At 38.7% G+C, this 20,845-nt stretch overlaps 1 protein-coding gene across 3 annotated transcripts in view; it reads right to left on the bottom strand.

The window, feature by feature from the left end:
• LOC110441880 (DIS3-like exonuclease 2) overlaps positions 1–16,848 on the bottom strand; it is a 43,640-nt gene extending 26,792 nt beyond the window's left edge. For 2 of the 3 annotated variants that reach the window (XM_021485160.1, XM_021485161.1), the window contains exons 1-10: positions 16,749–16,848; positions 16,490–16,659; positions 11,973–12,395; positions 11,004–11,063; positions 9,810–9,863; positions 8,989–9,087; positions 7,354–7,605; positions 5,681–5,822; positions 4,455–4,542; positions 3,387–3,486 (exon numbers count right to left, since the gene is read on the bottom strand). In XM_021485160.1, the coding sequence (XP_021340835.1) occupies positions 3,387–3,486; positions 4,455–4,542; positions 5,681–5,822; positions 7,354–7,605; positions 8,989–9,087; positions 9,810–9,863; positions 11,004–11,063; positions 11,973–12,395; positions 16,490–16,594 (1,323 nt within the window). In that variant the 5' untranslated portion in view covers positions 16,595–16,659; positions 16,749–16,848. The remainder of the gene's footprint in view (positions 1–3,386; positions 3,487–4,454; positions 4,543–5,680; positions 5,823–7,353; positions 7,606–8,988; positions 9,088–9,809; positions 9,864–11,003; positions 11,064–11,972; positions 12,396–16,489; positions 16,660–16,748) is intronic. The other variant, XM_021485162.1, reaches the window with a different exon arrangement.
• Positions 16,849–20,845: the final 3,997 nt, after the last annotated feature.

Raw genomic sequence — 20,845 nt, 5'->3', positions numbered from 1 at the left:
TACTAATATACCCCCTACTCCACTTACAGATGGACCAATATACCCCCTACTCCACTTACAGATGTACTAATATACCCCCATACTCCACTTACAGATGTACCAATACACCCCCTACTCCACTTACAGATGTACTAATATATCCCTATACTCCACTTACAGATGTACCAATATACCCCCATACCCCACTTACAGATGTACTAATATACTCCCTACTCCACTTACAGATGTACTAATATATCCCTCTTACAGATGGACCAATATACCCCCCATCCTCCCCTTACAGATGGACCAATATACCCCCCATACTCCACTTACAGATGTACTAATATATCCCTATACTCCACTTACAGATGTACCAATATTCCCCCATACTCCACCTATAGATGTACTAATATACCCCATAGTCCACTTACAGATGGACCAATATCCCCCCTACCCCACTTACAGATGTACTAATATACCCACTACTCCACTTACAGATGGACCAATATGCCCCCTACTCCACTTACAGATGTACCAATATAGCCCCATACTCCACTTACAGATGTACTAATATACCCCCTACTGCACTTACAGATGGACCAATATACCCCATGCCCCTCTTACAGATGGGCCAATATACCCCCATACTCCACTTATAGATGTACTAATATACCCAATACTCCACTTACAGATGGACCAATATCCCACAGATGGACCAATATACCCCATACCCCACTAACAGATGTACTAATATACCACAATACTCCACTTACAGATCTACCAATATACCCCCATACTCAACTTACAGATGGACCAATATACCCCGTACCCCACTAACAGATGTACTAATATACCAGATAGACCAATATACCCCCATACTCCACTTATAGATGTACTAATATACCCCATACTCCACTTCCAGATGGACCAATATACCCCATACTCCCCTTACAGATGGACCAATATACCCCCATAATCCACTTACAGATGTACCAATACACCCAATACTCCACTTACAGATGTACCAATACTCCCCATACTTCACTTACAGATGTACCAATATACCCCATACTCCACTTACAGAGGTACTAATATATCCCCATACTCCACTTACAGATGTACCAATCCACCCCATACTTCACTTACAGATGTCCCAATATCCCCCATACTTCACTTACAGATGTACCAATATACCCCTATACCCCACTTACAGATGTACTAATATAACCCCTACTCCACTTACAGATGTACTAATATGCCCCCTACTCCACTTACAGATGTACCAATATACCCCAGACTCCACTTACAGATGTACCAATACTCCCCATACTTCACTTACAGATGTACCAATATACCCCAGACTCCACTTACAGATGTACCAATACCCCCCCTACTCCACTTACAGATGTACCAATACCCCCCATACTTCACTTACAGATGTACCAATATCCCCCCATACTCCACTTATAGATGTACTAATATACCCCATAGTCCACTTACAGATGGACCAATATCCCACAGATGGACCAATATACCCCATACTACTTACAGATGGACCAATATGCCCCCTACTCCACTTACAGATGGACCCAATATACACTATACTCCACTTACAGATGGACCAATATACCCCATACCCCACTAACAGATGTACTAATATACCACCATACTCCACTTACAGATCTACCAATATACCCCCATACTCAACTTACAGATGGACCAATATACCCCCATTCTCCACTTACAGATGGACCAATATACCCCCATAATCCACTTACAAATGGACCAATATACCCCAATACTCCACTTACAGATGTACCAATATACCCTATACTCGACTTACAGATGGACCAATATACCCCCATACTCTACTTACAGATGTACCAATATACCTTATACTCCACTTACAGATGGACCAATATACCCCCATACTCCACTTACAGATGGACCAATATACCCCCATACTTCACTTACAGATGTACCAATATACCTTATACTCCGATGTACCAATATAACCCATACTCCACTTACAGATCTACTAATATACACCCTACTCCACTTACAGATGGACCAATATACCCCATACTCCACTTATAGATGGACCAATATACCCCCATACCCCACTTACAGATGTACTAATGTATCCCATACTCCACTTACAGATGGACCAATATACCCCCATACTCCACTTACAGATGGACCAATATACCCCATACTCCACCTACAGATGTACCAATACACCCCATACTCCACTTACAGATGGACTAATATACCCCATACTCCACTTACAGATGGACCAATATACCCCATACTCCACTTACAGATGGACCAATATACCCCATACTCCACTTACAGATGGACCAATATACCCCCATACTCCACTTACAGATGGACTAATATACCCCCATACTCCACTTACAGATGGACCAATATACCCCCTACTCCACTTACAGATGGACCAATTTACTCCCCTACTCCACTTACAGATGGACCCAATATACCCTATACTCCACTTACAGATGGACCAATATACCCCCATACTCCACTTACAGATGGACCAATATACCCTATACTCCATTTACAGATGGACCAATATATCCCCTACTCCACTTACAGATGTACCAATATACCCCATACTCCATTTACAGATGGACCAATATACCCCATACTCCACTTACAGATGGACCAATACACCCCATACTCCACTTACAGATGTACCAATATATCCCATACTCCACTTGCAGATGGACCAATATACCCCCTACTCCACTTACAGATGGACCAATATACCCCCCTACTCCACTTACAGATGGACCAATATACCCCCTACTACACTAACAAATGAACCAATATACCCCACATTGCACTTACAGATGGACTAATATACCCCCTACTCCACTTACAGATGGACCAATATACCCCCATACTCCACTTACAGATGGACCAATATACCCCCTACTACACTAACAAATGAACCAATATACCCCACATTGCACTTACAGATGGACCAATAACTTGTCTAATACAGGATATGATAAAAAACAGTCTTGTGTCCATTTTGTTTTACCAAAGGGTTGCGGGTTTGAGTCACGGCACTGTGTTCCAGTGTGACACCGCTTGTTCCAGTCTACTCAGCTGTAAATGAGTACGTGGTTGGGCAGTGCTAGAATTGTTGAATGTTAGCTGTGAGTGTTGAAATGGCAGCACCGGCTGTATGCTCCCCTGGGAGTTGAGAAAGATATTGGCTAGTTGCAAAGGCCCTAAAACAACAGATAATAATTTGTGAACCACTTTGAGACGACCTACTAAACTAGGTTGTACCTCAAGTTTTTATTGTTATACAACCTGACTGACAATACATCCATCATCCGTCTACAACAGAAATCTTAAAGGTGTTGTCTTACATTAGGAGAAAAGTCTGAGGTGTCAACATTATTTTCTAGGAGGGTGGCTTCTATCATTGTGTCCATTTGCCCATCTTGTCCAATTTCACGGATCAACACTCTGAAAGACAAGGTTATAAATTTTGAACTATTAACATTGCACACAACTATGTTAGTCTAAGTATCATCACAGCACCTAAGCTACACGGAGAAGTATCATTACAGTACCTAAGCTACACGGAGAAGTATCATTACAGTACCTAAGCTACACAGACAAGTATCATTACAGTACCTAAGCTACACGGACAACTATCATTACAGTACCTAAGCTACACGGAGAAGTATCATTACAGTACCTAAGCTACACGAAGAAGTATCATTACAGTACCTAAGCTACACGGCCAAGTATCATTACAGTACCTAAGCTACACGGCCAAGTATCATTACAGTACCTAAGCTACACGGAGAAGTATCATTACAGTCCCTAAGCTACACGGACAAGTATCATGACAGTACCTAAGCTACACGGACAAGTATCATGACAGTACCTAAGCTACACGGACAAGTATCATTGCAGTACCTAAGCTACACGGACAAGTATCATTACAGTACCTAAGCTACACGGAGAAGTATCATCAAGGTACCTAAGCTACAGATATCAGATTAAAACAAGGTGAATTTTGAGAGTGGATTTTTGGTTATTAAACCTCCATCAGATTGACTCCACTGTGCTTTGCACTCACTCACCCTTCAGTAAACATTGAGCCCGGAGGTCACTCACTCACCCTTCAGTAAACATTGAGCCCGGAGGCCACTCACTCACCCTTCAGCAAACATTGAGCCTGGAGGCCACTCACTCTCCCTTCAGCAAACATTGAGCCCGGAGGCCACTCACTCACCCTTCAGTAAACATTGAGCCCGGAGGCCACTCACTCCCCCTTCAGTAAACATTGAGCCCGGAGGCCACTCACTCCCCCTTCAGTAAACATTGAGCCCGGAGGTCACTCACTCACCCTTCAGCAAACATTGAGCCCGGAGGCCACTCACTCACCCTTCAGCGAACATTGAGCCCGGAGGCCACTCACTCACCCTTCAGCAAACATTGAGCCCGGAGGCCAGTCAAGGATTCTGGCAGCATACAACACATTCTTGTAGTCATCTGGCCTTTTAAGAAAATCTGTTTTAAAGGAAAGTATATGAGTTTTAACAAAGCAATATTGCAACCGAGTTGCAGAATTACTTATTTTGAGTAATAATCTACAACAGCAGATTTTGAAACTTCAAATAGTTAAACCAATACAAGAGGCCCAGAGGGCCTGTATCGCTCACCTGGATGTGTTTCAAGTACTTGATATGAGGTAAAGATGTACATGTATACATATGAAATTTCAGAAAAATCCATCCAGTATTTCTGGAGATATAGTGTGAACAAACTTCTATTAAAGTCAAAATCCAAGATGGATTATCAGGCCAGGCGAGCTATTATAAATAAATACTAAAAAAAAAATCACAATAAGACCTGATATAAAATATACGCATTGTGCTAGTGGAAGAATACACCCTGGTATTGATCATAGGTACTTAACAATTTCAATTAGATATTGCATTTTACTTATAATGAATTCATTAAATCACAAAAATGTTTTTTTACCAGTGTGATGTGTTACAATGTTATTAAAATGTACTAACGTTGTGATGTAGTATCACAAAAACGAGCACTGAATCCCAAACGAGTATGAATTCCCATAAGACAAGGCTAGATATTATTGTTAATGTAGAGGAGAAGTTCCTTACATCATTAGAGCAAAATTACCCTCTTTGACCATGCTCACACCACCTCTTCCCCCTCCCCCAGGGGTCAGGCCCTATATTTTTGTAAATTTTGAATCCCATCACGTAGTTCAACTTAGAGAAGTCACTTAGGCATCATGGCCAAATTACCCCTTTTCAGCTTGATCAACATTGAGGCCAGCCCCTTTATTTGTACAATTTTGAATCATCAACACCTTAGGATGTTTCCAGTCAGTTTATGGTGATATCCGTCACTTGGTTTCAGAGGAGAAATTGCTTAAAGCTTTACTTTAAATTCCTACCAACTATAAGAGTCAAGCCAACTTTGGTTCAACTCGTATTAAAGCTTTACTTTACACACAAACAATGTACTATTAAACCTGTTGCAATATTTCGTGACCGACTGGTCAACACAAAACTCTCCACACTGCGATCAGTTTAAATAGTCACAACACAAACACTTCCAAACGAGAGAATTGCTACTTTTACAGTACAATAGGTATAGAACCTAGTGAAATGTTTACCTTGAGGACAACTTTCTCTTGATACCAGTATCCTTGGCACTCTGCTGTCATTTGGACTAAACAACACACGGTCACCCGTCTTGTTTTTTTTTATGTGACCCGAACAGATACGATTATGTTTCCTCTTAAGCACTGTCACTACCTGTAAAAATGAGATTTGTTATAGTGACTTACCTACACTACTCAATTCAGTGCTATCCTGTCACATGTTCAGGTATCAATTCAGTGCTATCCTGTCACATGACCAGGTATCACTTCAGTGCTATCCTGTCACATGATCAGGTATCATTTCAGTGCTATCCTGTCACATGACAAGGTATCATTTCAGTGCTATCCTGTCACATGATCAGGTATCAATTCAGTGCTACCCTGTCACATGTCCAGATATCATTTAAGTGCTATCCTGTCACATGACCAGGTATCATTTAAGTGTTATCCTGTCACATGACCAGGTAGCATTTAAGTGCTATCCTTTCACATGACCAAGTAGCATTTAAGTGCTATCCTGTCACATGACCAAGTAGCATTTAAGTGCTATCCTGTCACATGACTAGGTATCATTTCAGTGCTATCCTGTCACATGACCAGGTAGCATTTAAGTGCTATCCTGTCAAATGACCAAGTAGCATTTAAGTGCTATCCTATCACATGACCAGGTATCATTTAAGTGCTAAAATGTCACATAAACATTGATTATATGCTACTTTTTGGTTGAGATAATGTTGACCAAACAGAATTTTTAAGGTTTCCTTACCTTAAAATTCAAAAAAAAAAAAAAAAAAAAATGGAAAAAGAACTTCTTTGTTGACATATGACCTTCAAGTATTTACATATCTGTGAGTTACTACTTACCTGTGACATTCTATTAACCTGTGACATTCTATTTACCTGTGACATTCTATTTACCTGTGACATTACCTGTGACATTCTATTTACCTGTGACATTCTATTTACCCTTGTCATTCTATTTATTACCTGTGTCGTTCTATTTATCTGTGTCATTCTATTTACCTGTGACATTATATTTACCTGTGACATTCTATTTACCCGTGTCATTCTATTTACCTGCGACATTCTACTTACCTGTGACATTCTGTGACATTCTATTTACCTGTGACATTCTGTGACATTCTACTTACCTGTGTCATTCTATTTACCTGTGACATTTTATTTACCTGTGTCATTCTATTTACCCGTGTCATTCTATTTACCTGTGACATTCTGTGACATTCTATTTACCTTTGTCATTCTATTTACCTGTGACATTCTATTTACCTGTGTCATTCTATTTACCTGTGACATTCTATTTACCTGTGACAATCTATTCACCTGACATTCTATTTACCTGTGACATTCTATATATCTGTGGCACTCTATATACCTGTGACATTCTATATATCTGTGGCACTCTATATCCCTGTGACATTCTATATATCTGTGGCACTCTATATACCTGTGACATTCTATTTATCTGTGGCATTCTATTTACCTGTGACATTCTATTTACCTGTGGCATTCTATTTACCTGTGGCATTCTATTTATCTGTGACATTCTATTTACCTGTGACATTCTATTTACCTGTGTCATTCTATTTACCTGTGGCATTCTATTTACCTGTGACATTCTATTTATCTGTGACACTCTATATACCTGTGCAGAAAGCAATGTTTACCTTTCCCATACGGTGAACTTTCTTTTGGGGAGAGCTACTTGTAGCAGATGTATCTTTCACAGACACGTCACTGCCTTTGGGTGTCCCTGGGGTTATCATGGTAGTCTGATCCTCTTCAATAATCACATCTGGTGTTTCTGAATCACTGCCCTCTCCTGCCAATGAGCTGGCCACCACATATTTGTCTGTATTTATATCCAGGGCTTGACACACAGATTCCAGCTGTTTTATGCTGTCTGGTTTTTCTGTTTCCTTTTTAAAATAAGAAGCATATCAAAGGTGAAAAGACACCGACTTCAAGTGGTTACACTGTCATTTTAACAAGTCTTTGAATGTTTTTACATATATTTATATTTTTTTTATATTTAAAGATAGCATTTCATGACCCAAGTCAGGCACAGTAAACAGTCATAACACTGTAGACAGTAGGGAATGAGATCTGACTGCCCCACCTGACATTTCACCTTCACATACAATAATCCATACAAAACTGTAGGTAACAAGGTATATGAGAGAAGGATGGACACAGTACATGGTCCCGATGGACGGAGTACATGGTCCCGATGGACAGAGTACATGGTCCCGATGGACAGGGTACATGGTCCCGCTGGACAGGGTACATGGTCCCGATGGCCAGGGTACATGGTCCCGATGGACGGGGTACATGGTCCCGATGGACAGGGTACATGGTCCCGATGGACAGAGTAAAGGTCCCGATGGACAGAGTACATGGTCCCGATGGACAGAGTACATGGTCCCAATGGACAGAGTACAGGTCCCAATGGACAGAGTACATGGTCCCAATGGACAGAGTACAGGTCCCGATGGACAGAGTACATGGTCCCAATGGACAGAGTACATGGTCCTAATCCCTTTGATTACTTCCCATCTGCAATAATGATTCTGTAACGGAATCCTTGCGCTATCTTTTGACCATTTGACAACTTTTTGCTTCGTAGCTGACGCGGTACACCAACACCTCCCATGGCTAGTCATTTTGTTTACAATGAAATGGTGTGCTATGCGCATGCCTTGTAGCAGGGGAATCATTGATAAAACGTTGGTCACAGACAGGTAGAAATCCCTATAACTTTCTTAAAAGTTATTCATTTTTATGAATATATATCAGCCAAATCCAATTGTTATTTTCCATATGGAGACTCACTCGATATGTTTTATAATATGTAGTATTTGTAAAAAAGACACAAAATAAACGATTTTTTTTTTAATTTTTTCCCCTACCTGATCATTGCTCCAGGAGATGTCGGTGTAGGTGACATCCCTGTTTTACAACAGAAATCACTTTCCATTTCAATACTTAAAGAATCTACATGTTTTTACCCGTGTCAAATTTAGTACTAGGACAAACGACACAACTGCTATCTACTGATTTTAACTACAGGTAGCAAAATAATATGGACAACTTCAATGGAGAGATTTAACAACCATCATCAACATGAAAACTTTCATCACAACATGGAGTTTTAAGAAGCCCAATGGACTATTTCTACACATGAGACTTTCCACTTTTACAGTTCTGTGATTGGTATCATAGTGCTGTCACTGTATGAAACCAAAACATCCCGATCAGTCTCGGTTAAACCCCCGGTTACCACTGAAATATAGAAGTTGTACCTGCTCAAAGCCTTTGATGATTTCAACTGCGACCAAGTCTCCAGACAGTGCAGGTTTTCTCAGTTCCAAACCTTCGATCAACACATCTGAACCCCCATCCTGTGTAAACAGAAAATAGACAGTGATATGGTGTGACTTAAGTGGGACTGTGTAATAAAGTGAAATCTTAATCCCATAAAACAGTCAACACTTAACTCATGTAATGGTCTCTCCAGCTACTTGTAACTGATATACCAAGTAAAGCACATCAGTCTGTGATGTCATCCTACACGTTACTAAAACACCTAGCACCATATCAGTCTGTGATGTCGTCCTACACGTTACTAAAACACCTAGCACCCTGTCAGTCTGTGACGTCGTCCTACACGTTACTAAAACACCTAGCACCATATCAGTCTGTGATGACGTCCTACATGTAACTAAAACACCTAGCACCATAACAGTCTGTGACGTCGTCCTACATGTAACTAAAACACCTAGCACCATATCAGTCTGTGACGTCGTCCTACATGTAACTAAAACACCTAGCACCCTGTCAGTCTGTGATGTCGTCCTACACTTTGAAACCCAACGTGTGAGACACATTGTTTAATCAAGGATGTAGGAACACCAGTAACGTTCGTTTAAGCTAAAATCCAGCACAGGTACATGTCATCGTTATGCAAAGTTACGTAATTCAGTGCTTCCCATACTCAAGACCTCCGATCATCAAAGCATTTGAATCACCACTAGCTTACATAATAAATCTTGTGTATGAAACATGAAGTTAATGGGGCAAAAATGTAGGTGATGTTTGTTAATAGACACACTTTATGACTTACCGGATGAGACAAGTAAGAGTGTTTGTAATCCCTCGCATTGACTCTTAATTCACCCTGTAAATAAAGAACTCAAATGTATCAACAATATCGCTCAAAGCTGTTTGATCCTTAAGCTTGATATATCCAAAATATTTTTATAACTGCTGTCATAGCTATTTATATACCGGTAATCAAGTTATGACAGGGTATGTAAACCAGGACTTTCATCCGACACTTGGAAACATCTTCCACTCCTTGGTAGGGCTGTCACAATATATCAGAAAACAGGTATATATCGCCATACACGGGTATATCGTATTGTACCACAATACAGAGATGAAATATTACTGTATCGCAATATTTTATTAAAAGCTTATTTTTAGGTGTATATCTCATTCTGCTTGATAATTTAACTTTGCAAATTACTACAAATTCTAACAGATATGCCAATAAGCATAAAACAGGCTTTTAATAGTTCAAGTTTTGTAATCGATGGTTGGTTTGACAAAAATCTTAAATCTATGTGACCCATATTATATATGATTAGGCTTGATAACATTCTGACAAGAACTTATCATAAAATCGAGCACATCTTTCCTATGACAATATATTGCAATACGTATCGCAATATATTCATTCTGTATTGCAATATATTGTGATACATTCTTGGTGTATTGCGACACCCCTACTCCTTGGTATGAAAACAAATGTCTATTTGAAATTTCAGGGACCAAGGTGATTTCACTGCTTAAAGGTCCAATGACTGTATCATAGTTTATCTGTATATTCATAGTTTACCTGTATATTCATAGTTTACCTGTATAATCATTTTTACTTGTATAATCATAGTTTACCTGTATAATCATAGTTAACCTGTATAATCATAGTTAACCTGTATTATCATAGTTAACCTGTATTATCATAGTTAACCTGTATAATCATTTTTACTTGTATAATCATAGTTTACCTGTATAATCTTAGTTTACCTGTAGAATCATAGTTTACCTGTATAATCATAGTTAACCTGTATAATCATAGTTAACCTGTATAATCATAATTAACCTGTATTATCATAGTTAACCTGTATAATCATAGTTTACCTGTATAATCATTTAGTTTATCAGTATAATCATAGTTTACCTGTGTAATCAAAGTTTACCTGCCATTAAGGAGATAACCTGTTTTGTGGTTTTCTGGTGTATAGTTTATAATTACCTGTATAAAGCGTCCAGACTTCAGCCCAGCTTCTATTTCTTCCATGGTCAATTGTTGCTGCTATCATAATGAAATACAAGATAATGTTTAGTACGTGAACTAGTTCTATGTTCTGTGTAATACAAGATAATGTTTAGTACAAGAACTAGTTCTATGATCGGTGTAATACAAGATAATGTTAAGTACATGAACTAGTTCTATGTTCCGTGTAATACAAGATAATGTTTAGTACATGAACTAGTTATATGATCTGTGTAATACAAGATAATGTTTAGTACATGAACTAGTTCTATGATCGGTGTAATACAAGATAATGTTTAGTACATGAACTAGTTCTATGTTCTGTGTAATACAAGATAATGTTTAGTACATGAACTAGTTCTATGTTCCGATTTGAACACTGTCGCAAATATTATTTTGTACATCTTCTTTTTGACTTGGTAAACTTAATTAGGAACATTTCCCCATTCTTAAATGTTTCCCTTGCAGGACTTATTAAAACCAAAACAGATGATAAGTGAGTTTTAGTTTAATCCCTCCCAAAAATTAGAGAAGTAATAAGGATAAATATTCTATTTTATTTTATTTATGTTTCCTTCAAAAGTTGATATGCTGTGTGTACAAATAAAAATCTAGATTCAGTGATCCTTTGTCAATCTATGCATTAAGCAACAGATGTTTGATAACCTTGTTACTGGTAAGGGAAATAAATCCCTTGTAAGTGAGTCAGCATTAAAAATGTACTGGTCGCAACTGAAAACACATTCAAATTGACATAACATAATATATACATGCATGATCAATTCCCTCTATAGATGCAAGATCAATTCCTTCATTTTTAAAAGAGTTTTTAGAAGGGGAGATAACTTGTACAGTTACAGAAAATAAATGTATCACTCAGTCCTCTGTCAGTGTATAGTTTACCTTATATTTACCACTTAAATTTCATATAACAAAATTTTGGATTACCTGGAAGGCAGGTGCATTGGTACAGGCCGTATCCTTTCCACTTTTGGGTTTTCCACTGGCATGTTTACGTCGGGGTGTCTTGCTTTGAGACGTTCCCTTTTCTTGTGATATTGCAGCTCCAGATGCCTGATGACTCTTGCCTTTCATGGACTTATTTCCACTTCTCTGACCTTGATGAGTTGGACCATCACCGATAGGATCTGAATTCTTATTGTCCGCAGATCTGTTTCCTGACAAACCTTTTTTTGAAGAATTTATCCCTTTTGCAGAACTTGTCCGTTTAGACATGACAGCAGCTATAGTGGAGTGCCTCCTTGAACAGTCACATTTACAAACCAACGGTTGAGAAGTTTTTGACACACAGTGCTTGGCGCTCAACAACCTCTTTGATTGTATGTGGTTATGATTTTTGTTGAGAAGTGACTGAAACAATTAATAAAAGAATAATTGTATAAATGTGATCAGTACAAAAATTTCCCTTCAAAGATTACATTCCAAACAGTCCTAAAAGACTCCTACAGTACTGGTTTTTATATAAATAATTACAATAAAACAGTAGCATATATATATATATTTATCCTGCCTCAGGCAAAAATCCTGTAGTCCTATTGGTTAAAACGACGTCACATGATATCCAGTATATTTTCATATTAGGTCAGTAGAATCTCACATTAGGTGAGTACGAAAGAGTTATCGTTCTTTGCCCATAAGAGTCAACTTGTAACAAGATGGCGACCAAGCGGTTTGTGCATACGACAGCTGATGAAATGTTAACAAAAATGTAAACAAACAGTTTTTTTATCCAAAGGGCCTTCGACGGGATAAATTTGTTACACAGTTTGTTAGTGACCTAATACGGAAAAATATTGGGTCTAAAAGAAACTTGTATCGGGCGAGGCAATCTTTTAGACCCAATAGGTCACTAACAAACTGTGTAACGAATAATATACTGATAGTACAATATAGTGGTAGGTAACATGCATACATACACCATCTATGTATTAAATATTGACAGCCTGTTGGAAAGATCAAACCATTGATGTACAGTAATAACAGGCCATCAGTGTTTCCTAGTTTTGATAGTGTCACCTCATCCTATTTTCATCTTGCATTCGGGGTTTTTGGTGCGCTTTATATAGAAATAGACTATAGCATCATAAACCCTTTCTCTGAAATAGACTATAGCATCATATGATGTATTTGTGACATCATACTGACGTCTTGGTCTGTGAATTGCATATGTAAACACTGTTTGAAAAAATTGGTCGGAAGAACAATGAATTCAGCTTTGAGGGAAAGGAAATGATCTTGAAAAGTAAAATTGGGGCGAATATTTGGTATACCTAGGACACCAAAGGCTAGCACTTTGGCAAAGTTTCATCAAACGGAAAGTGTTGAAAACATACCACGAAGTGTCAAAGACATTACGGCCCTTGTTCGGCTTTTGAAACAAAAACAAAAAATCTAATTTAATGGACAGAACTAACACATAAAATGAGGGGCAGCACAGACGTTTCTGTAATAAATACTGTTTGGATCGGAGGAAATTACATCAAGAAGGATATCAATGACAAATTTCTAAAAAGCAAGCGTCAGGCCAGGAAGTAAACAAAACAAAAAGTGAAGTCAACAGCCCTATCTTGTGTGGGAATGATGTCCCACGCCGTAAGGAATTCTAATCACTAAATATGGCATGTATATATGCATGACTGTAGATACCTGAATTCACTTATACAATGGTTTGTAGTGACTCACTGACTGTTCATGTACATAATTGAAACCCAAATTCAAATTTATAGCATGTACGTGGTACGTGAATATAAGCTTCAAGATCAGGTTCCCAGCTTTTTACTGTGACATGAAATGTGCGTCTGAGATATTGATATATATATATATTTGTAGTGGAACTGGACTGGGTCTATCGTCGGTGACCAGATAGCTCAATTGGTAGAGCCTCCATCTAGAGTTCGGAGGGTCCCGGGTTCGAACCCCGGTCTTGCCGTGCATTTTTCCTCTCCTGTTACATATTTATAACATGAATGTTTTTTGAAACTTTCAGCATTGTTTATCTGATCATGATTCCTCTGTCATCACCTAGGATATAACAGATATAGCACATGGAAAGAAGCAACACTTTGACATCACGGTAATAACAGATATCCCTTAATCCCCACGGTAGAAGAACAATTTTAAATGTTTTACCTCTAGTAATGTTTCATGCTAGTAGGCCAAGAAAATGTGATTGTATCACTTATAATGTGTAAATATTTCTTACCATACATTGAGTAACGGAATATAGCATAGAAATTGTGCAGTCTGGCACTGAATAAAGTACTCGATCCGGATAAAGGGGTCACAAAGCAGATATGCTTAACAACGACCGACGACAGGTAAACAGGTAAACAAATGCAGGTATGAACGGCATTCACATAAGTAACAGCTGATCAGCTCTGTGGCAGCCACCATGAAAGTCAGATTGGCCCAGATTTATCCTGTGGCAGACTAAGGATTAAGGTCCTATCCTAGTCTTGCTCCTTACGCTCGAAGGATAAGATATTGAAATGGCACCTCCATCGGGGTCATGCCAATATAATACCCCTGAGCATCCATGGCATTTGTGGTGAATTTTGGGTAGAGTTATCTCCCTTAGACCGATAACTGCGCCGCCAACCTGGATGTGACATCTCGGCGCGGTCTCTTTATTTCTTGACATCGAACCAAACACACGCGAGTGATTTTCCTCCACCTTGTTACTTGATTTCAGGAGCTAAGAGCAGTTACAACTACTTGTTGTGACGATGTGTTACAAACAGACACCGAATTCACGACACATTGTTACATCCTTTCCATGCAATCAGATTTCGATGATGTGATAAGTTATACCTCAAGGACGCTCAACACACAATATTTACATTTTTAGTCAATCATGAGTAATCTATTTACCTTGGCAAACACAAATGATTGTTAGTACAATTATAGTGATGAACTTCTCTTGGTCCATTGATGATGTGGGCACACTTCTACTTCTACTTCTACCATCTGATGACCTACTTCAGCATAGTGAAGATCATGACATATATAGGTGTGCATACCTGCTAAATGACCCGCATCTTGCGGGTCACACCCACAAAATTAACCTATCACCCACAACCAACTCATGACGCGTGCGGGTCATACAAATCTCCCGCATTTCGTCCACATGACCCGGAATCACCTGCCTCCGCGCTCGTATTACTATCTCCCTATTTCCGGAAATGCTCCATTCGTGTGTCTCGGAGGTTTAGCATTCAGGTATGGGTCAAGTCTGTACACAATTCGAAATGTTTTCACAATGGCGGTCTCTCTTTCGTAGACAAGGCAAATTTGAAAGGTGAGTACTGTTTACTACAGTATTACAACAGTGCATGGAATCCCGATCGTAGTACTTTCACTTCAGATGCAAAACCATAATCCGGACTGCGTTAAACGTTAAAAAAAAATGAGTAGGAATGTCTTCTATAACAATACTTCGTGGAGAAAATGATTTGAGTGGCTTCCTAAAAAAAAATTGAGCCTGATCGATCATTCTTATTGTAAACTGTACTCTACTGTATACCTAAATTCTTTCGGCAGGTTCAGGTGCTCTTTATTACATCAGCAGACATACGTGAACGATTTTCACGAACTGTGGTTATAAACGCAAACTCGTTATTTAGTAGCTTAAATTCTGAGCACATTACTCTCAACGGCTGATCATAATTATTTAAATTTACCAAAATCTGCATGATAATGCTTCCCCGGTATCGATCGCGAGATTGCTTTAAAATTTGTTGCAGTCGTACAAATTTGAGTGTACCAAGATATTATTATACCAATATTATAAATACCTGCATGTATTTAACATCAAATGCATATTTTATTTTTTCCAGTTTCCAACCTGCAGGCAGCGAGATTCCCAATGTAGCGGTTGGCAACGAAACGGGCAGCCCTGCGCTGTACCATCTCTAGCTTGTCTACATCTTTTTTTAAGTAAGGGTCCCATACTGGGCTAGCGTATTCAACCTGAGGGCGGACCAGGGACTTAAAGGCCTTTTGTTTGATGTTAGAGTATGAAATTTTGAGATTGCGCCTCAGGAAGCCCAGAATGGAATTGGCCTTTTTTGTGATGTTATCAATATGAGTACTCCACTTTAGATCAGAAGTAATGGTGACCCCAAGATATTTAGCCTCTGTCACATGCTCCAACTCGTGACCATGTAGTATGTAGGGTGACAGATGGGGTGTCTATTGTGACAGGGAGGACCTGGCATTTCTCAGGATGGAAAGCCATCCTCCATTTAGTTTCCCAAAGCGCCAGTTTATCAAGATCTCTTTGCAGGGTGTGCGCGTCTATCTGAGATGTTACTGTCAGATACATGATGGTATCATCTGCAAAGAGTCTGATAGAAGAGGTTATACTCGCAGTGATATCATTGATGTAGTATAAGAAAAAGACTCGGCCCGAGGACCGAGTCTTGGGGGACACACTGGATGCTTACCGATAATAATAATCCTCTTCCTTTAAATCTTTGGTCCGCTACATATGAAATGTTCCATTTCTTTCGCAATAGCAAATGTGAGCGGAAAGTCACAAAGCTTGTCATAACAAACGAGAAATTATGAATGTGAACTTTCAGTTTCAGTCTTCTCCACCATCCATTGGCTGCGACTATGAAAACGAAAAGAAAAATAAACTAAGCAAATACAGTGGCAAAAATGGCAGTACATAGATAACGTCCAAGTGAACAACTTATTTACCTTTGATAAGAAAACCCTTAGGGAGCAGCAGACTCAAGTTCTAACGGTTTTCACATTTCGGTTGTTACCGCATGGTGCAATGTAGCGAAACGTACCTTCGGCAAGGAAGACGGAATCAAGGGACGTCACTCTAAGCAGCAGATCATGATTGAATAAAAACCGCCAGCAATGGCAAGTCATGCAGAATGTCCCTGTTATGGGTTTGGTTTGGCAGAATGTGTTGTCAAGTGTCCAAATTAGGCATAACACTGGTGAAAGTAGTTTTGATAGTCTGTTTCAATAAAACACGATGTCACCAGGGAGGCTGAACAAGGCCAGAGACATATATATATATATATAAAGCCAGTAGCATAGTCTATTATATATATGTCTCTGCTCTGACCAGGCCGCACAGGTTGTTTGGTTTTTTTTACTCGAAATTCTGACTGTAAATATTGTAATAATCATATAAAAAATAAGGATAATACCTTATCTTTTTTAACCAGGCTAGGGTAACTTTGGTGTTATTTCGACCACTGTAGGGTAATTTCGATAACTTAATTTATATTCAGTGTAACTTGAATTCCAACTGACATATTAGCCGTATTTTAGTATATATATGCCTATTAATAATAGAAGGAAGTGAATATATTCGGTCCAGTTCAGAATTTCTGGCTGCGAGCCCAAATCATGTTGTAGATAAAGCATCATTGCCTCGCCTGTTTAATGGAGCATGGTCGGCAGGAATGACGCGGAGCGCCAATATTACAAAAGGATTCAAAGTTGGTGGTCCTTGAAACAGATTTTCTGCCGTCATCATTGTATGACACGACATCGATCTCTGAATCGGATCACGATCATCATGCCCCATCGGAAACTCCTGTAACCCAGAGACATATAAAGCCATTAATATACGTCTCTGAGATAAAGGTAACTAATTATAATGGCAGACAAGAGAAAACAGCTGTATTACCTTGGGTCAACATTACAAGGTATGGACTCAAATCTTTCTCCTACGAGGCCGCCCGGGTGTGGAACAGTCTCCCCAATCAACTCAGAAAAGTAGACAGGTACAATGAATTTAGGAGACTGATCCAGACCTGGGATGGCCCCATTTGCTCTTGTAATGTCTGCCGCAGTGTGTAGTACATGTACATGTGGCTAGTCCGCTTTGCTTCATGTTTAATTATGTGTGTGTTTTATGCTGCTTCTTCGGATTTGTGCGAATGTTTGCTCTTATTATTATTTTATTTATTTAATTTATTTTATTACTATGTTCCGTCTGTTTTACATGTTGTAAATGTGTTTTATATATAGTGCTGACAGTGGGAAATTGTAGTTCATAATGTCTGTTTTTATGTGTATGTGCTTTGCTTCAATGTTTTATGCTAATATGTATTTTATTGTAAAATTACTGTCCTGCTATATGTAAGCATGTATGTTTATTTAGCTTATAACTTTGCATGGAGACTTATGTCTTAACACTTTCTGTTAATGTTTCATAATTAATGTTTTATATATGTAATTTCTTGAATTGATGATTTTACTTATGTTTGTCGGAATAATAGCTTTTAATAGCTAATGTTAAATGTTTTAAAATATCCGACGTTAAACAAAGTTTATTGTATTGTATTGTCTCTGTGTAACCCTGGTCACAACAGCATCACCGGAAGTTGCAACATCAACGATGTCTATAACCACCCAAAAATTCGTCACCAATGAGTCAAACAATGCATTCCCTGTATCCCTGGAGGCAGATGTCCTGATGAGGGTATAGTACCCCTGTTACAGGCACTTATAAATGACAATGTTGCTGTCCAGGAAAAAGGCGAAAAGGAAAATCGAAATCTGTCGGACACTTTGTACAACAACATTGAAAACATGTTTAAAATGCTCACATCTGTGAAAAAAGTTAACGCAAAAAAAAGACTGTCACAAGCCATCGATTACTTACAAGCAAGAAATTATAAAAGGAAAACAGCTGGTAAAACAACTGAAAGAAGAAAAACTTCAGGCAAAGGAAATGAGACAGCAAAAGCGAAATCTGGATAAAAAGTCAAAGGAGGAGGAGGGGAAAATGACCAAGAATCGCCGTTTAAGAAAGAAAAACTTGCTTCTTTGATTGGAGGAGTACTGTACAGGCTATAATAATAAACTGGACTGGGCAATCTGTAATTTGTGTAAAGAGTGGATGCATTTAGAATGTATGCCAACTTCACTCGAAGTAAAAGTACCATTTAAATGTCATCTGTGTGACAAAGATACAAAATTATAAACGCAATATCGCGTCAGGAATACACAGGTTGAGCTGATTTTGAAGCGTTTTAACGAAGAAAAGTAAATACGCATACAAATCTCCTTCAAATCGATTAAGCAAGTTACTTTTTATCGAAATACTTGCATATTTGGCAGAATCTAAGCCCAAAGTCGCTATATAACAGATTGAGTTTTTTAAATGTATAACAGGTAATCTCTGTTTTCATAGGTTACTAAAAAGATTTTATTAAAAAAAATGGTGGTCGAAAATACCCTGGTGTGGTCGAAATTACCACAATACAGTTCCCCATATGATGGTCGAAATACCCCCTAACAATGACTTGCCTTAATGACTAAAATTCGTATATTTTGTGGAGCAATGAGTTTGGTGGACCGTTAGTTATACAACCCACATGACGTTCAAGAACGGTAACTCGTGTAGTATAAATGACATGGGGTCCAAAGGTGGTCGAAATGAGACCACCTTACCCTATTTGGCAAAGTAACTAGAAACTTGGCACCAGGTATCAATTTAATTGAATTATCCCCGTTTTATCCAGGAATTACTATATTATCAAGATAAAGAGACAGAAATAGTTTATAATTTGCAAATAACCAAAATCTGTTGTTGTTTTTTTAAATGACATGACGGCATTTTTGTCAAATACTTGGAGTCATAATATTATTTGATGATGTTTACCTTTGTGATGGCATGCTTTTCTTGAACAACGACATAATGACAATATTTACTAGAATAACAGACATTTGCAAACAGACATTATTTAACGTGTGTTTACGAGCTCTGGTGACCACTGTCATTATTAAACGTGTATTCTCGAACTCTTGTGTGACCACTGTCAATATTAAACAACGTGTATTCTCGAACTCTTGTGTGACCACTGTCATTATTTAACGTGTGTTTACGAGCTCTGGTGATCACTGTCATTATTCAACGTGTGTTCACGAGCTCTGGTGACCACTTTCAATATTAAACAACGTGTATTCTCGAACTCATGTGTGACCACTGTCATTATTTAACGTGTGTTCACGAGCTCTGGTGACCACTGTCATTATTTAACGTGTGTTTACGAGCTCTGGTGACCACTGTCATTATTTAACGTGCATTCACGAACTTTGGTGACCACTGTCATTATCAAATGTGTGTTTTGGAGCTCTGCATGGTGACCACTGTCATTATCAAATGTGTGATCACGAGCTCTGGTGACCACTATCCATATTGTACGTGTGTTGAAATCTGACCTTGGTTTCATTTTCCACGGGTGTTAATTTACAAGGTACGTAAAGGAAACAAACAGTGCTAGACATCGTGTATCCTGGTCTGATATGGAAAGTTTATGCTGTATGCGCAATGTTCGTCCTTTCTCCCATGTTACAGGTGTTAAATCATTCTACTATATCCGGTATGTATATGTGAGATTACGCTTTATATACTCACATGTATCTGATTTAATAAAACCACCTTAAAACTCCATGTGATTAATCAGGATAACAAACGTTAATACACCTGTAGTATAGCGTGAAGGTACCTGCCGCAAACATTATTTGTTATCAGGTGAGAAACTATATAGCTACACGGTGTTACATACGATTCAGTCTTCCGCCCTAAATTACATGAAAAGCAGCATCATAGAGCTGTTTTCTTCACCTTTAGAAAGTGAAACTAATACGAGTACGTGGAGATCACAAGCCGCCTCCTCGGCCTCACAACAGGGTTAGTTGTGTGTTGTCTTGTACCGAATCCATTGTCAGGACGTTTCCTTGGTATCCTCTTTTTACCCCCGGGAGAACTCGGTTCTTCTCCTCCCTGTCCCAAAGTGTTTCCGTCACCTATACCCCCCCCC

The sequence above is a fragment of the Mizuhopecten yessoensis genome, unplaced genomic scaffold (assembly GCF_002113885.1).
Source record: "Mizuhopecten yessoensis strain PY_sf001 unplaced genomic scaffold, ASM211388v2 scaffold716157, whole genome shotgun sequence".
Classification (NCBI taxonomy): domain Eukaryota; kingdom Metazoa; phylum Mollusca; class Bivalvia; order Pectinida; family Pectinidae; genus Mizuhopecten; species Mizuhopecten yessoensis.
The sequence above is the reverse complement of the archived record's forward strand: the minus strand, read 5'-3'. Positions and strand labels throughout refer to the sequence as shown.